The sequence below is a fragment of the Cheilinus undulatus genome, linkage group 11 (assembly GCF_018320785.1).
Source record: "Cheilinus undulatus linkage group 11, ASM1832078v1, whole genome shotgun sequence".
Taxonomy (NCBI): domain Eukaryota; kingdom Metazoa; phylum Chordata; class Actinopteri; order Labriformes; family Labridae; genus Cheilinus; species Cheilinus undulatus.
This window is the reverse complement of record NC_054875.1, coordinates 46,340,141-46,362,923: the sequence shown is the minus strand read 5'-3', so window position 1 is coordinate 46,362,923 and position 22,783 is coordinate 46,340,141. Positions and strand designations below refer to the sequence as shown.

Genomic DNA, 22,783 nt, shown 5'->3' with positions numbered 1-22,783 from the left:
AAGATGCATAGTCTGTAGATGGGCCTATAGTGGTTTAAAAAAGTGGGGTCCTCCCCTTTAAAAAAGGGGGGAGGACATAGACTAACATCCATGCCAGAGGGAGGACCTTTGTGGCCAGACAAAGATTAAAAATATAAGGGCTGGGTGATGAAATCTGTAGCTAGTTTTAAAAAGTAAGGCTCTAAATTTTCAGGGCTTGCTGCTTTTGTGGTGTCCAAAAGCTTGGAGGCTTCATGCACCTCTGAGGTTAAACTGGATTAATGGTTTGCCCTCCTGTCTATCATCTGATCAGGGTCAGTGTTTGTGCCGTCAGCATGTGGAGGGTCCAGCCTGTGACAGATGTAAACCTCTGTACTGGAACCTTTCCCCTGACACTCCTGATGGATGCTCCAGTAAGATATATACACATATGCATGCTTTAACAGACATATGCACATTAATCACATCTTTTTTTTAATCAAGTTTCAATGAAGTAAACAAGGCTCATAAATGAACTAAAGTATATGTGTTTGCTCTGTCCCGCAGATTGTGAGTGTAACGTTGCCGGCACAATCAGCGGTGTTTCCGAGTGTGCACAGGTGAGCAACTTAAACTATATACCTTACATACTCTGCTAGTTACATGATTATCAATATTGACTTATTTTCCTGCATTTGATACCTGTAAGATGAGTCCATGATTGTTCTGCATCCTCCAGTTTGGTAGTTGCAATAACGATCTCTCTCTGTTTCTAACAGGAATCTGGTCAGTGTCACTGCAAGCCAAACACCTGCAGTGGAACCTGCTCCACCTGTAAAGATGGATTCTACAACCTGCAGGAACAAAACTACTTTGGCTGTCAAGGTGAGATCTTAGATTTCAAAGTTTTACCCCCAAACTGAAGCTGGAATACTGAGATTTAGGAGTCCTGTAAGTCTGATCTCACATGACTTTGTTTTGTGTGTCCAGGCTGTCAGTGTGACATTGGAGGAGCAGCAGGACAATCCTGTGGAGAGAGGAACGGCCGCTGTCGCTGCAGACCCAACATTGAAGGACCAAAGTGTAATCTGTGAGTTAAGCAGCAATGTGATGATAAAACAGACCTGAAAGATATGTTTAAAATAAAAAAGCATAGCGGTTCTTGTTTTCTAAATTTGACCTTCTATCTGTCTGCAGACCTCGTCCAGATCATTACTTCCCTGATCTCCATCATCTGAAGTTTGAGATCGAGGAGGGAACCACGCTCGATGGTCGGCCAGTCCGCTTCGGCTACAACCCTCTGGAGTTCCCAGGATTCAGCTGGAGAGGTTACGCTCAGATGTCACCCATCCAGGTAAGAACTATTCATTTCATCTTCTCCTTACCATTGTGCACAAAGTAATGATTAAGTTTGACAAGACAACATTTTGAGAAAGAGATGAGATAGAAGATAAAAGGGTAGAGTTATTGGATTTTGTTTCATTTGAGGCAGTGCCTCTCAGTTGTGGTCTGCAAGAGTGGGCATCTGATATCTGTGGTCTGCAGCCAGACTGTCTTGTGAAAAATAGTATTGTTTTGATCATTTCTGTTCAGTTTATTTAGGCTTTATTATCTTTTTTTAATCTTTGACCAACTTTGCAGAAGAATAAATGACTAACTTGATTAGAATTGTTGATTTCTACATGTTTAAAGATCTGAATATTTAGCATGATTTCACCAGTCTCCAGATAAATATTCTTTGAAACATTTTGAAGATTTTGTGTTTATTTATTTGTTTATTTGTTGTCTTTCATAATGATTATTGTACATGACGTATTTCTGTGACTGTGGCCTCATTTATGCTCGCCATGCATGACCTAACTAGCTACTTCTATTGTTAAATGTTTGACTACATTTTATGAGATATTTCTCTTTGGTAGAAGCACATGAAACATCCAAAACTTAGGTAAACATATATTTTAGCAAAAAATAATGCCAGAAGACCCTTACACCTAAACATTTATGTAATTTAACATAACCCTCTATGTTTAAAGTGTTCCAATTTTATTACACATTTTCCCATTTGTAAACAAATAAATTAGATCTTCATTTAAATACCTTAGAGATTCTCTGGATGTTTGTGCAGAAAAAAATGAATCCAAAGAGAAATATTATTGGTTGGATTTCTGAGTAGAAGGTTAACTAACTGATGCTTATAGTGGTGAAGGTGATGGTACTGAGGTTTATGGCTTTGTTTATTCTTTTTGTGTTGGTGTCTGTGCCTTCCACCTCACTTTCTCTTATTATTTCTCTTCCTTTGTTTATACTTTCATTCTCCCAATTCTTCCTGCTTCAAACATCTAAATCTACCTTCGTCCTGTACTCCTTCTTCACTCTCCCTAAATCCTGTCATCCTCTTCCCTCATATGTGTCCTTTAAACCTCTCTTTCCCCTCTCTTTTCTGTTACTTTACTTTCATTCCTCCTGTTTTTTTCTTTCCCTGCTCCTCGGTCAGTCCAAAGTCTTGGTGTCGGTGTCAGTCAGCTCTCCAGACCTCTTCCATGTGGTTCTCCGATACGCCAACTGGGGCGGTTCGGACGTTCTGGGCAGGGTGTCGGTGATAGAGGACGGCTGGCACTACTACTGTGGTAACTGTAAGTGCTGGGTGGGGACTCAAACATGCACTCTTCTTCCTCTCTCTGGGCTCATCCGTGGGCCAGAAAAGCTGAATATGGATGAGAAATCTCACTCCTCCTTCTGTCTTTACTCACTCCTTTCATTCCTCTCTTCTGAGGCAGCACTTAAACTTAGGAAGGCTTTTGCCTGAAACACAGCTAAATTCTTTGGGGACTTTCTCTTCCTCGCTCCTGTCAGGTATCTTTGTCCTTATCAGACCATGGAGGTATGTGGTTGTTGTTGGTGGCGGCCTCTACCTCTTCTAACTCTCCTCACATTCAGGGCCACAGATTGTGCAGAGTTCAGGGACTTACTGTCAAAGATTCACCTCCTCTACCCTCCTCCTCTTCCTCCTCTTCGTCCCCCTGTCCCCCTTAGACCGCAGTGAAGCTTCAGGTTTATGTGAACGAGGCAGACGTCTATCTGACTCGTTTTATCCTCAGATATGTTAACACTGAAGGCGACACCTCCAGCGGTAAAATTACAGCCTATCAGGTCAACCGCAAAGGTAGGTGTCCACCAATCAGGAGAGAGTGTTTGTGACTGTGTGTTAGACTGAAACAGTACAGAGATAAAGGTGTGAGTGTTTGGCTGTCTTTTTGTCTTATTGATCATCAGTTCAGCAGTTTTATTGATTTTACTTGATACCAGGGATTGACATGAACATCCTTCAGCCCTCCGAATGTGGATTTCAGCTGGTTGGACTTTGGCAGGTTCATTTTACCAGAGTCACAGCCTCTGTTTCGCTCTACCTGTGCTCAGGCCAGCCCACAGGATTGGCTGGGCCACAGAAAAACCCAGAGAATGGGCCCCGAAAATCCCAGAGAATGGGCCCTCCACAGTAGTGACTTATTGATAGTATCAGTGCACATTTGTTGGATCATTAGCATTGGTGCTAGCCCCCTGGCTACCAGTTACTTCATTTTGAAGCTGAAAAGTGTGCCAAGCTATTTATGGGGTTCTGATGTTCACATTATTCATTCATGCCACTTTAAATCCATTTTCATCACTGTTTCTACCCATTTGTTTGTTTCCACATTAAACCAATTTTGCCTTTTTTTTTGCCTATTTTTGCTATTTTTAACCCATGATTCCCAGCATATCCCATTTTTTCCCCTTTAAACCTCATCACAATTTTCACCAAACATTTTAGCCACCTTTAACCCTTTTTCACCATTTTTTACTGCCCATTTCTGCCAATTCAAGCCAATTTTGCCATGTTTTTACCACTTTTCACCTTTTTGGTTGCCTATTTTTGAAATGTTTTTCCTTCTTAACCCATATTTTCTGCTCATCCCTTTTTTGCTTCCTTTAACCTCTTTTTTTGCCAATTTTAACAAATTTTTCTAACTTTTTAACCACTTTTACAGCCCATTTTTTGCCAGTTTCTAACTGCTTTTCACCCTTTTCATTGTCCATTTCTGGACACCTTTTTCCTTTATTAACCCATATTTGATGCTAATCCCTTTTTGCCACTTATAACCAATTTTTAACACTTATTTTTTCAAATTTTGCCACTTTTAACTATTTTTTGCCACTTTTTGCCCTTTATTGCCACGTTTTAACTTCTTTTCACCATTTTTCTGCCACTCTAAGCCAAATTTAGCCACTTAAGACCCATTTTTGCCAGTCTTTCACCACTTTCCCCAACTTATTTCTGCCATTTTTTGCCACTTTTGACCCATGTTTGCCATTTTCTCTTTGTTTCCCCATTTGGCTGCGCCCCAGCAAACATTCCCCTTTATCCCCCCTTATGCACGGTCTTGCCTGTGCTTCCCAGTAGGCACCCATGTTTGTGCTTATTGTATGCTTATTGTAATGAGGCCAATTTGTACATAAAGTGGGTAATTTTTCCCCGGAATAACTCCACAGTAGCTTAGCCAGTCTACAAACCTAGTAATTTTTATTCCATATTTGTCAGTCTATTGTGTTGTAATCAGGTTGAATAGGGACAGGTTTGAAATTTGGACATACAGGGTTCATTTATGTTTTAACAGATTGTAATTATTTTCCAAGTGTATTTCTGAATGCCATAGTAAACCAAACATTATTTTCCCAACAACGAAACTGTAGCTAGTGAGTGGCTAGAACTTTGGAAAATTAGTAGCCACACTGGCTAGTAGGCAAAAAAGTTAATGTCAAGCCCTGTTTAATACTAAGTTGTTAGATTTAATGTTTCACTATTTCTGAGCGATCTTGAGTATCAAATCTATTCTTTCTTTTGATTGAATCATATTTAAAGTGTTTTATACCAACTTTTTATGTTAAGTTTGTATGTTTTTTTAGGTTCAGAGCAGTCCAAACAGATCGTCTTTTCTCCCAGCGTGGAGCCAACGTTTGTCAACGTGCCACAGAATAACTTTGTGGAGCCGTTCGTCCTGAACCCGGGGACCTGGACCGTGGTCATAGAGGCCGAGGGAATCCTGCTGGTGAGAGTCAAACACAATATTTTGCACAAAAAGTGCCATGGTCATGTGAAATAGTCTCTCTGGTGTGTCAAGCTAGTGTTTGTGTGCCATGCACAATAACTAGGGCTAGTGTTTAATAGCATCATTGCAGTGTAGTATTGGGGGTGGCTGCACTTGCAATCATGATGTTTTATCTTCATAAGAGCAGTCTCATTATTTAATAGTCATACCTTGTATAAGACATGTCCATCGTTTTAGATTAATATTAAAAAAACTAACATTATTCCTGTAAACATGCATTCATGAGATAAAACTTACCTCACGCTCTGTTTTACCCTCAGGACTACCTGGTTCTGCTGCCCAGTGCATACTACGAGGCTCCCATCCTGCAGATCAGAGTGACTGAACCCTGCACCTACAGCGCTGTGCAAGACACCAACCAGAAGTAAATTTGCACATATAATTTTCTGTTTACATGAGAAACCAGTGAATATGGAAAAACAGGAGACTGAAATTTTACCAAATCTATTTAATGTCAAGGATAGTTCCACATGTTTTTAAAATCAGAGGGGAAGAATGCCATCATTTTCTTTTCTTTTGTTAAAAAACACTTGCAACTCTGAGGATTGTTAACAGATTTTTGGTTTTATACTGGGAATATAAGATGCTATGCCATGGTAGTATGGATATTTTAATGCTTGTGTGTTTGTGCCAAGCCAGGCCAGCAGCTGCTGGTTTCCAGTCTTTTTACTAAGCTAATTTTAGATAAACAGCTGCTTGCTCCATGCTAACAACAGCTCTTTAACTACAGAGGAGTTACATGAATCTTCACAGCAGCTTCAACATTAAAAATGTACCTTAAAACTGTCGACCAGTATCCTTGACCAAGCCCAAAACCAAATCCAGGTTTTCATATTAACCTTAGCCTTATTCCCAGTGTAATCATAATTGAAAATCCTGTTTTAATTTCTCCTTAAATGTGCTTAGAGACAGAAGAATGTCATATTTCCATCCTCTAAGTCTCCTCTCTGTGTCTGTGTAGCTGTCTCATGTACAGGTATCTCTCTCTGGACTCCTTCCCCTCCATCTCTGGTAATGATGCCAGCTGTGTCCATGACAACCACCTACCGCGGCCCTGCCCCTCTGAGAAGGTCACCCCACGCCACCCAGACATGGCTGTCTGCAGCGGCCAGGATGTAAGAAATGTCTTCAGACATCTCTATGTTGAAACTTCCAAACCTGCAAGATGATCAGATGTTTCAAAGATGTCTTTTTCATTTCTGCTGCAGATGAGCGTCGAGCTGCGAGGGCGTCTGTCGTCTCCAGGTGAATACGTTCTGGTCGTTGAATATTCCAGCGAGGAAGAACTTCCACAAACTCTGACAGTTGCTGTGAACACACCTGGATCGAGAGCGCATCAGCACAGAGTCACTCTGCTGCAATGCAAATACAGGTACAGAAAAGATCCCCGCTAGGACTTTGTTACATATCTCCTGTTTTAAAGCGTTGTCTTAAATAAATAGAAAGTTTAGGGAAGGGAAGAGAGGATTTAAAGTTGCAAAAGCCCAGAGGTGCCTGATGGGGTTGAAGTCATGGCTCTGTGTGGGCCAGTCAAGTTCAAACCATGTCTAGTAGTGAGGGACTTCATGGGTGTCTGGAAAAGTTTTATACAAAAAAAATGTCAGAGATATATGAAGGTGGAAATATGATGAAGAGCAGATGACAGCAGTATGAACCTTGTCTGTCGTCTTTCTGGAGAATTAAGACCTCAAAGAGGACTCCATGTTTGGTCCATCAGATCAGTGTAGACTCAGCTGGTTCACAGTTTACTCTCACTGTCTGCTCTTTATTAAGTCTGTCAACAGCCCTTAATCACTGTGTGTTTCTGTGTTTGTGCAGCTTCCTGTGTCGAGCGGTGGCCATCGACGAACAGAACAGAGTCGCTGTCTTCTCTCTCCCCGCTGACCCAGAGATTCAGCTCATGTCTGACCGTGCCAGCTTCTTCCTGGTGAGAAAAACCATGTGATAAAAACTAACTAACTCCTTTAGTCACTGTTCTATTGCTTTTTTATTAGAAATGAAGTGACTGCTGCAGCAGAGGCATCGTGCAAAATCCTATGCATGCATACTAGGGTTGCACTCTGCACAAAGAATCAGCTGCATGCAAAATACAATATATGGGGCAAAGTTTAGTTGTGTTAAAGGGGCATGCAATGGGTGATAATGGCAGCTGCACCTGCAACCATGAAGGTGGATGTCACAGCATTTCCTACAGGTATATTGATAGCACCGCTACATAGGAAATAGCCACCCATTTAGATTTATTTAAAAGATTGGTATTACAGTTTGCCTTGCTCACTGGATTTAAGGTAGCTAAATGATTTGTCAGCTACTTAAACAAATGTTAACAATTCCTTGTGTTCCTCTTCTTTTTCTTCAGCACAAAGTCTACTTAGTGCCTAAAGATCAGTTCAGCATGGAGTATGTCGAACCTAAAGTCCACTGCATCAGCACTCAGGGAGAGTTTGCACCTGACAGGTAGAGATTGAATAAAGTTGTTTATAAACATCATATTCACTCTGTTAAATCATCCTGAATCACACCCTTTTCCTCTCTGTCCATAGCTCGTCCTGCGTCCCCTCTCGTTTCCAGACGCCATCAGACTCTTTGGTCCTGAAGGAGGGTCAGAGCTCCTCCATGCATGAGCCCATCCTTGCCTCTCCTGCAGCAGCTCCTCCCGTGCCGCTGTACCAGAGTGACCAGCCGACTTGGACGGGTGGAGACAGACCTCCACATGGAGCGGATAACGGCGACCACGTCAGGCTGGATTCACTACAGGTACGTATGATGATGGATGAAGAATTTGTTCAAAGTAGTTATGTTTGGAGCTGCTTGAAGTCAGTATCTGGCTTTTTATTAGGAGTGCAAATGAAATATGAACCAACTGTAGGAAATGACCCCGACATGCAAAGGTTTATGGGTGTAAGGAAACAGATACTAATGTCTGATAGGCAGCAGATGTAGCTTTAGTCTGGATTCCTGCACATATTTAACCATTTCCTCAGGTGCCCTGATCTGGTGTGGAAACCACGAGGAGGTAAGTCTGCAGAGAGCTTTAGTTACAGGAACTTTTAGGGAGTGCTCACACAGTGCTGTGAAAAAGTCGTTCCCCCCAAGTTAAATCATGATTTAACTGTGACTAACCACATTTTTTGGAAAGCTGGGTTCAGTTTAGCATCCACATCCAGGCCTGATTATTGCCAGACCTGTTGAATCCAGGAAGCTCTTAACGAGAACCTGTCTGACAAAATGAAGTAGGCTAAAAGATCTCCAACACATCATGGAGCCATCTATAGAAATTCAAGAACAGATGAGAAACAAAGTCACTGACATCTATCAGTATTGAAAGGGTTAAAAAGACATTTCTAAGGCTTTGGGACTCCAGCGAACCACAGTCAGAGCCATTATCCACAAATGAAGAAAACTGTGACCAGTGGTGAACCTTCCCAGGAGTGTCCTGCCTACCATAATGACTCCAAAAGCACATTAATGACTCATCCAGGAGGTCCCAGAAGAACCCAGAACAACATCTAAAGACCTGCAGACCTCACTTGACTCAGTTAAGGTTCATTGTCATTGTCTCTCCATTTCATTAACTCTTTCTCCATCTTCTCTTTACCCAGAATGCCGCTGTATACTCAACCCGTGTCCACGCACTCGGACGTTACGTCTTCATCCTTCACTACCACCAGCCCCACCACCCCACCTATCCTGTTCAGGTCTACATTAATGGAGGACGGATCTGGCAGGGTAAAATCACACACTGTACTGAGACACAACACATTCAATATATAATAAAAACAACAAATATAGTCATTCGTTCCTTGAAATTAGGGTTATTTATTCATAGATAAACCCCCCTGTTTTTTTATTCACTTCAGGTCACGCCAACGCCTCCTTCTGCCCCCACGCTTACGGCTGCCGTAACGTCCTGGTCTCTGAGAACCAGATCATTCTGGATGTGACAGACCACGAGGTCTTCCTCACCGTGCAGATCCCTGCAGGAAAGACGCTGTGGCTGGTTGGTTCTACACTTAAGCTTTGGTTTTATTCCTGATGTTTCCTAGTTATTCTGACTTTTTGGCACCCAGACTCTTCTCCTGTGAAGCCATGCTGTTGTGATGGATGTGGTATGTGGTTTAGCATTGTCTTGCAGAAATAGTCAAGGCCTTCCCTGAAAGAGACATTGTCTGGATGGGAGCATATGTTTCTCTAAAACCTCTCTGTACTTTTCAGCATTGATAGTTCCTTTCCAGATGTGTAAGCTGCCCACACCATAGTTACTAATGCAACCCCATACCATCAGAGATGCAGGCTTTAGAACTGAGCCAGGAGAACAAGCTGGATGGTCCCTCTCCTCTTAAGTCCACGGGATATGGCGTCTGTGGTTTCAACTGACCACAGACCAGTTTTCCATTTTGCCTCAGTCCATTTTGAAGAAGCTTTGGCCCATAGAAAACAGTGACAAGTCTCAAGTGTTCCTGAGCCCATGCAGTGATCTCCAGTCCAGAATCATGTCTGTTTTTAATGCAGTGGCCCCTGAGGGCCCCAAGATCACCAGCATCCAACACTGACCTTCAGCCTTGTCCCTTGCTCACAGAGATTCTCCAGATTCTCTCAATCTTTTGATGATATTATGGACTGTAGATGGTGAGATAGTCAAAGTCTTTGACATTTTACACTAAAGAACATTTTTCTGAAATTGTCCCAGAATCTTTAGATTTCAGAGATTGGTGAACCTCTGCCCATCAATACCTCTGAGAACCTCTGCCTCTCTAAAATGCTCATTTTATAACCAGTCATGTAACTGACCTGTTGAAAATTTGTTATAAAATGCTCCTCCAGCTGTTTTTCATTATTAGCACTTACTTTTCCTGCCTTTTGTTTCCCTGTCCCTACTTTTTTGAGATGTGTTGCTGCTATCAGAGTCAAAATAAGCTAATATTTTTCATTAAATATTAAAATGTCTCAGTTTCAACATCTGATATGTTGTTTATGTTCTATTCTGAATAAAATATTAGTGTATGAGATTTGACAATCATTCAGTTCTGACTTTATTTACATTTCACACTGCGCCCCAACTTTTTTGGAACTTGGGTTGAACAGTTTTAGCTGCTAAACGCTATGAACACTTTAAATCCTCCTTGAGTTTAGAGGCTCAAACTGGCAGAAGAGTTCTTTTTAAATCTTCATCCTCAGTCCTCTTCACTGGTATTTTGTGTCTCTGCAGGATTATGTGCTGGTGGTGCCCGAGGCGAGCTACAGCTCCAGCTACCTGAATGAAGAACCTCTGGATAAATCCTACGACTTCATCAGCAACTGTGGCCAAAACAGCTTCCACATCAAGTCAGTATCATAGGAGAGAAGTTTCAAAGCACTGTCACTCAGTTTAATTATTTTCAAAGCATTTGGATTCAAATTGAAGTACAACTCTATCATCTCTTTAGTATTGTTACTTAGAAAAAGGCCAAAAGAGAAGTTGCTTTCTGATCCATGGTGATGTTTCCCTTTACTTGTGGTCAGAATTGTTGAGAATGTCCCCGACAGAGTTAATGGAATATATCTTTGGCCCTGCTTCAAGTTTCGGTAGGAACAAATGTGGAAATGATCTGGTGGCTGCAGAAGTCGTAGTTCACCTCCTGCGTATAAGGCACAAACCCCCAAACTGCTTCATTTGCAGCAGCCCTCTAGTCTGAGTGCATGACCACAGGATGCTGCTTCTGCACATGCATGTATTTCAGCCACGGTGTTGTAGCATGTGCAATCAGAACTGAACTTCTCTGTAGGAGATCAGTGACGCCTGTCTTCTCCTACTTCCTCCAGTCCGTCTACGGCTTCTCCGTTCTGCCTCAGCTCTGCTGTTTCTCTGTCAGCGTTCTTCAACAATGGTGCAATGCCGTGTGCGTGCCATGAAGTCGGAGCTGAGAGCGACACATGTGAGACCTTCGGCGGGCAGTGCCGCTGTAGACCCAACGTGATTGGCCGAGACTGCTCCATGTGTGCCACAGGATACTGGGGATTCCCTAACTGCAGACGTCAGTATCTGATTTACATATTAAATTACATATATTGTTGGATTTTTTTACTTCTTTGTGTCAAATTCACCCACTAATGTCCCTCTTTCAGCCTGTAACTGTGGAACGAGGCTGTGTGAGCCTGTCACTGGTGACTGTATCTGCCCGCCGAGGACTGTCCGCCCTGAGTGCACCCAGTGTGAGCCCCAGACATTTGGCTGCCACCCAGTGGTGGGCTGTGAGGTCTGCAACTGCTCTCACTCTGGTATCATCGCCCCAGATGTGAGCTGTGATACGACAAGTGGACAGTGCAGGTACTTAAAAAAAAAAATGTACAAGCAATGTTCTTAACCATATATGATATAAAATCAGACTTATCTTTGCATTTCTGGTCATGACAGAACTACAGCTACTTTCTTCTTATTCCTTTCATTTTAATGCATGCCACACTGGCATCACTTGTGATGTATAACAAGATTTCTAGTTCAGTAAGTTCAGCTCTCAAATGTCAGGCCTGTGTTGCCTAAAAAGGGAGTCATTTCTCGCCCGTTTTGTCTCCTGACATGATCTTGGCTCTGAATCTCTCTCTGGGTTGATTGCTTCTGTGTTGGCCAGATGAACTTGCCAACTCTTGTCTGAGTTCTGTCGAAGCTGCTGCTGCTCTTCTTAAGTCTGGCAACAACAAAACATCTGTCTGCCCTCATCCTTATCAGTCTGCCTCTGTTATTTGATCCTTCAGATATTTTAATTGTGATAATGTCCATCATTTGATGCAGTCCTGCCACTGTATTCAGCCTGGTGTAGTAGTAAAATTCATCACTTAGCTAACATCCACGAACAGTGCATATTTGCTACCCTAAATGTTTCAGATCATCAAACGTTTAAATGTTAAAATTAAACAAAAATAACATGAGTAAATACAAAAGTTAGTTTTTAAATTATGATTTTATTTGTTAAAGGAAAAAGCTGTCCAAACCTATCTTGCCCTAAACCTTACTGATTGTTCCATCCATTGTCTTTAGAAGCAGCAGCGGAATGTTATATTGGTATTAAAGGATGACATCTTGAAAGTCAAGGATGGAATGTTTAAAAAGTGTTACATGATGGAAACTTTGAAAGAAAGGATGCAATGTTTTATTGGTATTAAAGAACAACATCATCTTTATAGGCAAGGACAGAATCTTTTATTGGTTTTAAACAATGACATCTTAAAAGGCAAGGATGGGATGTTTAAAAGTGTTACATGATGAAATCTTTGAAGGCAAGGATGGAATGTTTTCTTGGTATTAAAGGACAACATCTATATAGGCAAGAACAGAATCTTTTATTGGTGTTAAAGGATAACATCTTAAAAGGCAAAGATGGAATGTATTAGAAGCATGGCAGGATGACATCGTATTAATAGGTAAGGATGGAACATTTTATAAGATTGAAAAGATGTCATCTTCAAAGGCAAGGGTGCAATGTTTTGTTGGTATTAAAGGACAACATCCTCTCAATAGCCAAGGATGGAATCTTTTATTGGTATTACCCGATTACATGATCTTTAAAGGCGAGGAATTAGTGCTTCATAAGTCGACAGGATGATATCATCTACAGATGCAGTATTTCAATGTTTAAAAGTGTGGCAAAGTGACATCCTCTTTAAAGGCAAGGATGGAATGTTAACATCATGTTCAAGAGGCTTTGATAGAATGTCTTTTCAGTGTTACGAGATGAAATCAACTATAGAAGTAAAGATGGAATGTTTTATGATGTTTAAAAAAATTGCATCTTTAAAGGCAGGAATTGAACGTTTGGGATCTAGTAAAGGACAACGTTATCTTTAAAGGCAAGGTATGAATGTTAAAAGGGTGGCAAAGTGACATCCTCTTTAAAGGCAAGGATTGAATGTTAACATCATCTTTAGAGTCATGGATGGAATGTCCTATAAGTGTTACAGGATGACATCATCTTAAAAGGACAAGATGGAATGTTTCATAAGCGTTACTGGATGACTCTGTTTTTTTAAGGCAAGGTATGAATGTTTATTCAATGACAAAAAGGAATGCTCTTTAAATGCTTTGCTGGAGTGTTAACATCATCTTCAGACGCTTGGATGGAATGAGTTTTAAGTGTTACAGGATGAAATCATCTTTAAAGGAAAAGATGCAATGTTTTGTTGTTATGAAAGGACAGCAACACTTTTATAGGCAAGGATGGAATATTTTATTAGTGTAAACCAATGACCTCATCTTTAAAGGCAAGAAATGAATGTTTCATAAGTGTGACAGGATGACATCATCTTTAGAAGCAAGGATGGAATGCTTTAAGACATTCTGACTGTTTATAAGCGTGGCAAAGTGACATCCTCTTTAAAGGCAAGGATGGAATGTTAATATCTTTAGATGCATGGATAGAATGTCTTTGCAGGTTGATAATCCTGAATAGTGAATGTGCTTTGCTACAGACAGTAACTTGAAGTGAAGTGTCTGTAATTGTGACCTCAATATCCATCAAAAGTTATTGTGATGATTTTTGTCATAACGGAGCTGCTGTAGTCGATGCTATTTTTAATAAGTAAATAATTCTACCTTATTCTCACATATGGCAAACTTCTGATTATGGTAGAAAATCTAAACATCTGCTACAGTTTCCACCTGGAAAAAAGATCTCCATAGCTATTTTTCCATTTCAAGCAGCCAAATCATCATTTATATCACATTTTTCAAACTTAGCCCTGCTCTCTGTCCTCTTTGTGTTACAGTGCTGTTTTTCTTGCTGTAAGATGTCTGAAATCTCTATCATTCCTCTCTTTCACATACAGACAAACTCTAAAACACACACACAGACAGGAATGTGCCAGCTTTGTCCGGGCATGACTAGGATGTAAAGCTGAAAGTGTTTCTCTACCCTACAGGCTGTTATCACAGAGGATCGGGGCAGCTGGCATTAACACACACTCAAAAACACACACAGTGGCATGTGCCCTGCAGTCAGCTGACAGAATAGCTGCTCAACAAGTGGAAATATTTAGAATCAATCAGCCCTTTATGATAGATAACTGAAGCAATAAAATGTTATCTCCTGCAAGGCTGAAGCTTATTTAGATACAAATAGGTCAAAGGTGCCTACATTTAAAGTGTAATTTACAACAAACATTTTAATCCTGATAGTGATCATGTTTTTTTTCATGTTTTCATTTTTGTGAACTGTGCTCAATGGATGGAGATTTCTGTAAACTGCACATGTACAGACGCATGCACCTCTATGTTCCTTCTGCTTGTTTTAATATCTTTACTGTAATATACAAAGGCTTGTAAGGGAAGTTTTTTGAATGAACAATGATTTCTTCCAGGTGTAAGAACAACATCGTTGGCCGTCAGTGCGACCGCTGTGCCCCTGGTTTTTATGGCTACCCCAACTGCAGGCCATGTAACTGCAACGAGGCGGGAACAGAGGAGGAAGTGTGCGACTCTTTCACGGGACAGTGTATCTGCAAGGTGGGTTACTCTCTAGACCTTTGGTTCCCAACCTGGGGTCCAGGTCCCTTCTAGGGTGGTGCACCAAGACCTCAGGGAACCTCAAGGCTTTGTCTGCTCTTAGGTTATAAAATTTACATTTGCACATGTGAAGTAAAGTCACACTACTGATCAGAAAAATAAGACTGACTATGTTGTTTAAACATGTAACATCAAAGGATTGGTAATTGGACATCCTTAACACACAATCTCACACCTTCTGCACTTACATGACTTTTTTACCTGCTGTTTTTCTTCCTCCTGCAGGAGAACGTTCAGGGTTCTCGGTGCGATCAGTGTAGAGTTGGTACGTTCCACCTGGACCCAACCAACCCTAAAGGCTGCACCAGCTGCTTCTGCTTCGGAGCTACGGACCGCTGTCGCAGCTCTGACAAAAGACGCACTGAGGTACTTTCAGACTTTCCTAAATCCCTACACATGCTCACATGCTAATCATTCTCTATGTCTGCTGCAGGATTTTTATGCTGCAGTGAAAATAAGACTCAAATTTAGAGTTCTTCTAATGGGTTATCAATATTTAAAATCCTAAATTACGGAAAATGTTTCTTCACCTAAAATGCTCTGTGGACTTTTAAAATGTTGATTCAAGATGTAGCCAAGACAGATTTTAGATACAGTATATCCTCCTGAGACCTGAGCTTTTGTTTGGAGCAACTTTTAGGTTCTCCCTCTATTTCGGGATCATTATTTGGCATGTGAGAAGTTTTAAACCTCAGCCTTGTCTGTTAACCGAAGTTAGTTTTGACTGAAAATGATGTCTACAAATCCCCTGAAGGTCCGGATTCTGCAGAAAATACAGGCCTGGATTGGTTTTAGATCGTATGCTTTGGCTGGGTATCAGCCAGGTAGTCAGTTGTTGGAGATCTTCAGTCAGTCAGAAATGGAGGAATCAAGGAGAGAAGGATAGGGGCGTCATTTTGATCATGGACCACAAGGACTTGTTTAAGCCAAGCAGGAACAAAATTTCTACTAAAAGTATAGAATTTCTTGTTAATTTTCCTTTTCCAAAATCCTCAAAAATTCCCCAAAATTTCAAAGAAATTCCCCAAAATATCTGTTAAAATTCTTAGACAAAATTTTAGATTGTGTAGCCTAAACACTCCAGCAAAACTTTCCCCCAAAATACCATGTACACACCTGAAAATTTTCAAGCAAATCCCCACAGCTATTTCATATAAAATTTCCCCAAACTTCCGAACACATTTCCTGAAATATCCCTGAAATTGAAAGAAATTTTTTCCAAATATCTACACAAATTCCCTAAAATTCAACGTAAAATTGTAAACATATTTTAAAAGTATCCAACAAAAACATACCCAAAAAAATTTCTTTAAATATTCCACAAATAAATCAAGAAATTTTCTCATAAAACATGAACATTCCAGTGAAACTTTCCCCAATAGTTTTATTTACATTTCTGAAAAAAATTCAGAAAAAATGCCCCCCCCCCCAAATTTATTACCAAAATCCACAAAAATTTCAAATATATTCTCTGACATTCCCATGAAAATTCTTTAATAAAACTCAAACAGCAGCTCCTTTCTTCCCTTAGAAAGTCCCAATCAAATTCCCTTGAAACATTTTAAGTTTCTAAATACCTAAAAAATTCAAAGCAATATTACCTCAAATATCCAAATCAGATTACCAGAAATTATAAATACATTTCCCAAATTTACATTAAAATGCCTGAAAATATTCAAACAAGTTCCTGAAACAAATTTCCTAAATTCCCATGAAATTGCTCGAAAAAATATTCAAGAAAATTACTAAAGATATCATAGAACATTCTCCCAACATTTCAAGCAGATGATTTTCAGCTTCCTGAAAAATCTCTTACAGATTCTTTTTGCAGAAATGTTGTATAGAAAGCCTAAATGTCATGTGCATCTATGTACATGCAGGGTCTGTGGAGGTAGACAATAGTTGGGGCGCAGATGGCCTGGTGGTTAAGTTTCATTGCATGTGCGTGGAAGGCCTGGGTTCAGGTCCAGGCTGTGACTCTTGCTACATGAAATTCCCTGCTCTCTCTTCCCTGTTTCCAGCTCTATCCACTGGCTATCCCTCTAATAAACCTTTACAACAAAACAGCTAGACGGCAGCCACAAATCTATCTATTTCTCTGATCTCCTCCTGATCCTCCTCTCTCCTCTCCTGTAGATCATGAACATGGAGGGCTGGGTGCTGCTGGGAGCAGACAGACAGGAAGTACCAGTCACTGTGTATCCTGGTCAGGATCTTGTGGAGGCTGACCTAAGCGATGTGCCGGACGTCTACCAGGACCTGCACTGGCATGCTCCAAAAACGTACCTGGGAGATAAGGTAAGAGAGAATGTGAGATTTAAAGAAGGTGGTTCCAGTGGTAAAATCAGCGGTAATGATTTATTGCATTCTATGCATGTCAGGAGACATCTATAGCTGAGAAAGAGTACAGAACAACAAGAGAAACCTTTCAATTACAGCTTTAAAAACTTAAAATTCTAATATGATGACGCTAGAGAGGGTATTCATAAAATTCATGAAAGCCATGATGACTGTTTTCTCATAATAAAGAAAAAGTAAAAGTGAAGATATACGGATGGGTCAAAGGAAACAGTTCAGTTTTGTGGACTAGCTGTTTAATCATATCCAAGAGAAATATGAAATAGGTGAACAAAATCCAACAAAACGGTGAAAAAGTTACAAGTGAAAATGTTAAAGTTTTTCTCATGTGGTCTTTTTTTCAACTTTCAAATCCCAGTGATACTTTTGTCCCAACATTTTTGATGTTTTTAACAAAATCACATTCCCAAACACTTGAAAATTTTATGTTTTTACATAAATTACTTTAATAAAAGTTGAACTAATACTAAATTATAAAGGGAGTTTTGATCATTCTCTCTGTATGGCTCTAGATTCAGTGTTTCCATGACACATCAACCACATCAGTGATAACACAAACACATCAGACATGACCTGACAATCTGGAATATTTTGTTGAACGCTGTCAGATGCTCTCAAAACAGCTGTAGATGATCATGTTTATCCAGTCGATCCTCCACAGATGTTTGTCATGAATGCCAGAATGTTGCTTCATCAACTTCAGAAGACAAATTAACAACTCGCTTTTGTTTCAGTTACACAAAGTTCAGATCTGATGAGAGTTCTTGAGTAAATGGTTATTTTCCACTTAAGGGGCCAACATTTCTGGGCTTAAATGACCCCGTGGAAGAACAATCAAACATTTTCAGACAAGAGAAACAAAACTTTGGTGTTTGAGGAGAAAGTGTTAAACCATGAAGAGTCAAAAACAGAAAGCTAGAAGAAACTCCAGACTGACTGTTGTCATCATAAAGCTACTGGTCCACTAGACTGTTGTAGTCTGGGTCTGGTCTGGTGTCTAAGCTCCTGGTCCAACTCCATATCCACCAGTTATTTCCTTGAAAGCCATTCAAAATGGATCTGTAAGCTAGTAACAAGTTCTTTGAAAATACACCAGGCCAGCTGTTGATTTGGTCAGCTAAATGTGGTCCATATTACCTATCTAATCAGGTGCTAATTGGATATAGGTTAATACCATTCTTTCCTCTGAAGTAACTTTAAAGTGTGCCCAGTCCAGGGTCCTTTGCACATGTGGGGCTGCTAGGCTGCAGCCTTGGCTAGCATGTGCATTGATCCACCCTGGATTATAACGTAAAAGTGTGTAAAATTCATTAAGAATTATCCTTCTAAAAATTTTTCCTTACAAGCTGACTCACTGGGGTCTTCAACCTGCAAGATACTCTTAAAATTAAAGCAATGGTCACTTTCAGCATCAGCACAAATCCCAACAGGTTTTGTAGATGAAAATGAAATTTTGGTGAGTTTATTGCCAAATAAAATGAGGTATAATTGAGTTATCTTAACTCTTTTAGCACTACGGCTTAGGAGTCTCATCCTTTGTCTCCCTTTTCCTTATAAAACTGAGAACAGGTTTTTAGGCAACATATTGAAAATGAAATAATAGATACTATTACAGCATGATAATTACAGTACAAACAGTGCAATACACTGTATGTCTTTTATGTGTTTAATGCATTTATAGCTGACACTCAGAGATCAAGCTAAACCCAGGGGATTTTCATTACAAAGTTAAAAATGCATTTCACAACAACACACACCTAGACTGTGCAAATCAAAGACAGAGAGGCAGACATATCCCGTACCCTGATCCAGAGGCTCAGACGAGGTGTTCAGATTAAAATCAGTGTTTGGTCTGTGCCTTTCAACCGACAGCTTTCACGTGTGATTCACGCCGATGTTTTGTTTTTAGTAACGCTCCATAAACCTGCTTCAAATGTCAGCGCTGCTAAAACCTGCATGGTCTCCATAGAAATAAAGACATTCCATCTCCCACAGGCCTCAGATCTTGTTTCTCTTTGACCGTACAGTCTGAATGTAATCCATTGTTGTCTGGATTAAGGAAAACAGCCCTGATCTGCTTCTGTGCCTGAATTTTCCTGTCTAACTTGAGGCTTTATCTCCATTTTTACCTTCTGCTGATGCTTCTTTGTTGTTTTTGTTGTTTGCTTCCTGAGTATCTCCTAACGTACCGTTCATCCCTGCTCCTCCAGGTCTCATCCTATGGAGGTTATCTGCGGTATCGTCTCCACACTCAGACCATGAGAGGAGACGTGCTGTCTCTGCCTGCAGAAGCCTCCAGGCCTGACATTATTCTCAAGGTACAAATTATACACACATAAACATGACTGCATTCAAACATACACAGACATCCAGACACTGACATCTGATTTCATCACTGAGAAGAGTCAGTGTGTTCCTGTGCTCTACACGCCTCTAAGAGATGAATGTTCATTATTTTCAAACACTGTGATTAGATTATATTTATGGTACAGCTGCCAAACAGACTTTTTTTAATGCAGTAAGCCCTGACTGAGCACTTATATCCCTATGTAAACATATCAGTTTTTGTTTTGCATTAAAAAAAATTTTAGGGGCGCGCCGGTAGTCGAGTGGTTAAGGGACGCACCATGTACGCGGGCAGCCCGGGTTTGAATCCAGCCTGAGGCCCTTTTTATCATGATTTTAGATAATTTGAATGACCCTAATTTTAACAACCTCAGAGCAGACAGACTCTCCACCTTAGAAAAATTAGTAAATTAGATTATTTCTTTAGGTAGCACTCTTGAAGTTCCTTTTAAATCTTCCTTTAGATAGTTTGGGAATGCATTCTTCTCTGTCATTGCACCATATACCACTGTGTGTTTTTGTCCAGCTGTTTTAAATCTAAGTATGGTGAAATACCGTCCAGCTGCATGTATGTGTCACTTAATTGTGCATCTCTGCACTAAAAGACCATCTTTCATATGAGATTAAAGGTTTCTTTGCTGCACATTCCTCATAAAAAAACATCAACAAGTACATCAATCTGTTGCTCACTTCCAACCATGAAAGACTTTCATAACTTTTAGGACATTTGTTCTCAGCCCACAAGAAAGATCCACACATGTTGCTCTGCTCTGCACTTTTCTTTCATTTCCAAGTGAAACTTTGGACCAAACTGCTGAACAATATTCTGAATGTGACAGAACCAAAGCCTGGATTGCTTGTTTTTGTGTTATATATTTTACACATCTTTAGACCACGGGCAAAGTGTTTCTCATTTTAGTTCGTACTCTCTATGTATATTTATTCCATGATAATGTTTTGTCTATTATAACTCCTGTAATTTGGCTTCATCCACTTGTTCAGTGGTTGTATTTTTAATACTTAGATCAAGCTTTGGATTTGATTGTAATGAATAACTTGTTCTGATCCCCATGTTTGTAGTTTTTGATGCATTTAAAACAAGTTAATGATTGTTGAGTTCTGCTCAGCAGAACACAGTTAGGAGACAGCTCAAAGAGCCTACCTTCAATCTCTGCTAAAAATACACTGAAAAAGTGTGCATACTTGATATAAAAGCAGGCATCAATACTCATAAAGACAACAAGAAAGAAAACCCCTGCTTGTCAAAACTCAGTCTGATATTTTCTGCTCTAAAGACTCCTTCTGTCCTTCGTTCTCCTGCAGGGTAACCAGATGACTCTGGTGTTCATGGAGAGAGAATACTCATCACCTGAGGAGCCTCACCTGGGAATAGTTCACATGGTTGAGGTAAGGTCACCTTTAATGCCCTCGCTGCTTTTTTTTTGTTTTTTTGAGCTGCACAAGTCAGAAGATTTATGTTTGAAGATATATTCTTAAACGCAAACTGGCAGCTACATGTCAGTTTGGATTAATTCCCAAAAACTGTCATCTGTAATTCAAATATTCATTCCTGAAGGTAAATCTTTTTTAATTTGATTCATGTTGAAGGTTGAAAATAAGAGCTACAGAGTTCTGAGATGCACAGATTTTGCATTCTTAACCTGACTCCTAAAGCTATTGGTATGTGATGTGAAACATGCAACTATATTATATGGACAAAAGTATTTGGATGCCTATTACTCCAACAGGGACTGCAATAACATTGCATTAAAATACATGTACTTTAATATGGAGTTGGCCCCTTTTGCAGCTAAAACAGCCTCCACTCTTCTTGGAAGGCTTTCTGCAAGATTTTGGGGTGTTGCTGTTGGAATTTGTGTTCATTCATTCAGTGGAGCAGGGGTCATCAACTACAAACTTTCAAAAAATTAAACACATTTTTGAAAAGGTCTAATTAACAATACTTTTGTTTAAATATTTTCTTTTCTTTCGAATGTATGTAATTTTCAGTTTCTAACGGTGAGATCAGTCCCTATATCACAGCTGGCCACAAGGGGGCAATCAAGATATTCTAGCTGAAAATTTCTGTGACTGTCGTGTTGTCTGTCGCTGGGTTTGATACTAACATGCTATGTAGTTGTAAGTGGTAAAACCGCAGCAAGACAGTTGCACTCCCAAAAAACAAGTTTCCCCAGAAAACAGCAGTTTTTCTCAAGAATGGACAGATAAAAACACGGCTAACATGCATAGCATTTGCTAGTAATGACTGACAGGTGGATTTCTGAAAAATGGATGAAACATAAAGTCATTCCTGATAAGATTTTACAATCTCTTTTTTTTTGAGTTGTTTTAATAGCTGTAGAGAGTTTATTAAAAAAAAAAAATAACACAACATGTGTTTTTCCTCTGCACGTCCTGATTTGATGATATTCCAGGGGCCAGATAGGAAGATGTGGAGGGCCTGATATGGCCCCCAGGCCGCCAGTTGATGATCAGTTCTGTAGAGCACTGATGAGGTCAGGCACTGAGAAGGCCTGGATTGCAATCTCCATTCCAGTTCATCCCAAAGGTGCTGGATGGGGTTGAGGTCAGAGCTCTGTGTGGGCCAGTCAGCTTCTTCCACACCAAACTCATGCCATGTCTTTCTAGTCCTTTGTGCACTGGGGCACAGTCATGTTGGAATAGAAAAGGGCCTTCTCCAAACTGTTGCCACACAGTTGGAGGCATAGCATTGTCCAGAATGTCTTGGTATGTTGAAGCCATAGGATTGGCCTTCACTGGAGATATGGGACCTAGCCCAAACCCTGAAAAAAAAAAAACATATTATCCCTCCTCCACCAGACTTCACAGTTGGAGCACCATGCTTGAAGACTCTGATCTCTTCAGATGACTGAAGTATATTTTAGTTTTTAACCTTCTAGGAGTGAAATAGTTCGATATAAAAGTCTGACATTTCTTTGTCATCTCTCAGGGAAGTTTCCGTCATGCTCAGACCGGTAACTCGGTCTCTCGTGAGGAGCTGATGATGGTTCTGGTCGGTCTGGAGTCTCTGCAGATCCGGGCTTTGCACTCCCAGTCGGCTCACTCTGTATCACTCCGCGGTGCCGTGCTGGAGGGTGCCGAGAGCCTGCTATCTGGCCGTCACGCCAACAATGTGGAGATCTGCATGTGTCCTGCAAACTACCTAGGTGACTCGTGCCAGGTGAGCAACAAGATCCTTGACATTCAGTGGATGAATGTCTCTTCTTTTTATTTGTTTAAACTAATAACTTGATTTTGTTTTAGAGAATTGTATTTCTAGTTGCATAAGCTTTGTTTGCAAAAATGCAGACTGTTCAAAGTCTGTAAAATCAAGGAAAATCTAAGCCAAGGAGAATAACAACCAATAAGTGAAATTGATTTAAGATTTATTTTTTTGTACTGTGTCTTTTTCATTTAGAAA

The 22,783-nt window shown here is 40.2% G+C and overlaps 2 protein-coding genes across 3 annotated transcripts in view; both read left to right on the top strand.

The window, feature by feature from the left end:
- LOC121517796 (tubulin alpha chain-like) overlaps positions 1 to 22,783 on the top strand; it is a 1,079,624-nt gene that overhangs the window by 111,403 nt on the left and 945,438 nt on the right. The gene's annotated exons all lie outside the window — the stretch shown is intronic.
- lama5 (laminin, alpha 5) overlaps positions 1 to 22,783 on the top strand; it is a 135,307-nt gene that overhangs the window by 89,580 nt on the left and 22,944 nt on the right. The window contains exons 18-41 of one of the 2 annotated variants that reach the window (XM_041799810.1): positions 293 to 392; positions 526 to 578; positions 738 to 843; positions 949 to 1,048; positions 1,156 to 1,312; positions 2,992 to 3,121; positions 4,900 to 5,042; positions 5,363 to 5,466; positions 6,064 to 6,217; positions 6,311 to 6,474; positions 6,921 to 7,029; positions 7,462 to 7,559; positions 7,646 to 7,859; positions 8,705 to 8,831; positions 8,963 to 9,102; positions 10,312 to 10,427; positions 10,905 to 11,116; positions 11,208 to 11,409; positions 14,433 to 14,577; positions 14,863 to 15,003; positions 16,774 to 16,935; positions 19,206 to 19,313; positions 20,665 to 20,748; positions 22,313 to 22,543. In XM_041799810.1, coding sequence (XP_041655744.1) covers positions 293 to 392; positions 526 to 578; positions 738 to 843; positions 949 to 1,048; positions 1,156 to 1,312; positions 2,992 to 3,121; positions 4,900 to 5,042; positions 5,363 to 5,466; positions 6,064 to 6,217; positions 6,311 to 6,474; positions 6,921 to 7,029; positions 7,462 to 7,559; positions 7,646 to 7,859; positions 8,705 to 8,831; positions 8,963 to 9,102; positions 10,312 to 10,427; positions 10,905 to 11,116; positions 11,208 to 11,409; positions 14,433 to 14,577; positions 14,863 to 15,003; positions 16,774 to 16,935; positions 19,206 to 19,313; positions 20,665 to 20,748; positions 22,313 to 22,543 — 3,300 coding nt within the window. Of the gene's footprint in view, positions 1 to 292; positions 393 to 525; positions 579 to 737; positions 844 to 948; positions 1,049 to 1,155; positions 1,313 to 2,452; positions 2,592 to 2,991; positions 3,122 to 4,899; positions 5,043 to 5,362; positions 5,467 to 6,063; positions 6,218 to 6,310; positions 6,475 to 6,920; positions 7,030 to 7,461; positions 7,560 to 7,645; positions 7,860 to 8,704; positions 8,832 to 8,962; positions 9,103 to 10,311; positions 10,428 to 10,904; positions 11,117 to 11,207; positions 11,410 to 14,432; positions 14,578 to 14,862; positions 15,004 to 16,773; positions 16,936 to 19,205; positions 19,314 to 20,664; positions 20,749 to 22,312; positions 22,544 to 22,783 lie in introns of both variants that reach the window. The other variant, XM_041799809.1, reaches the window with a different exon arrangement.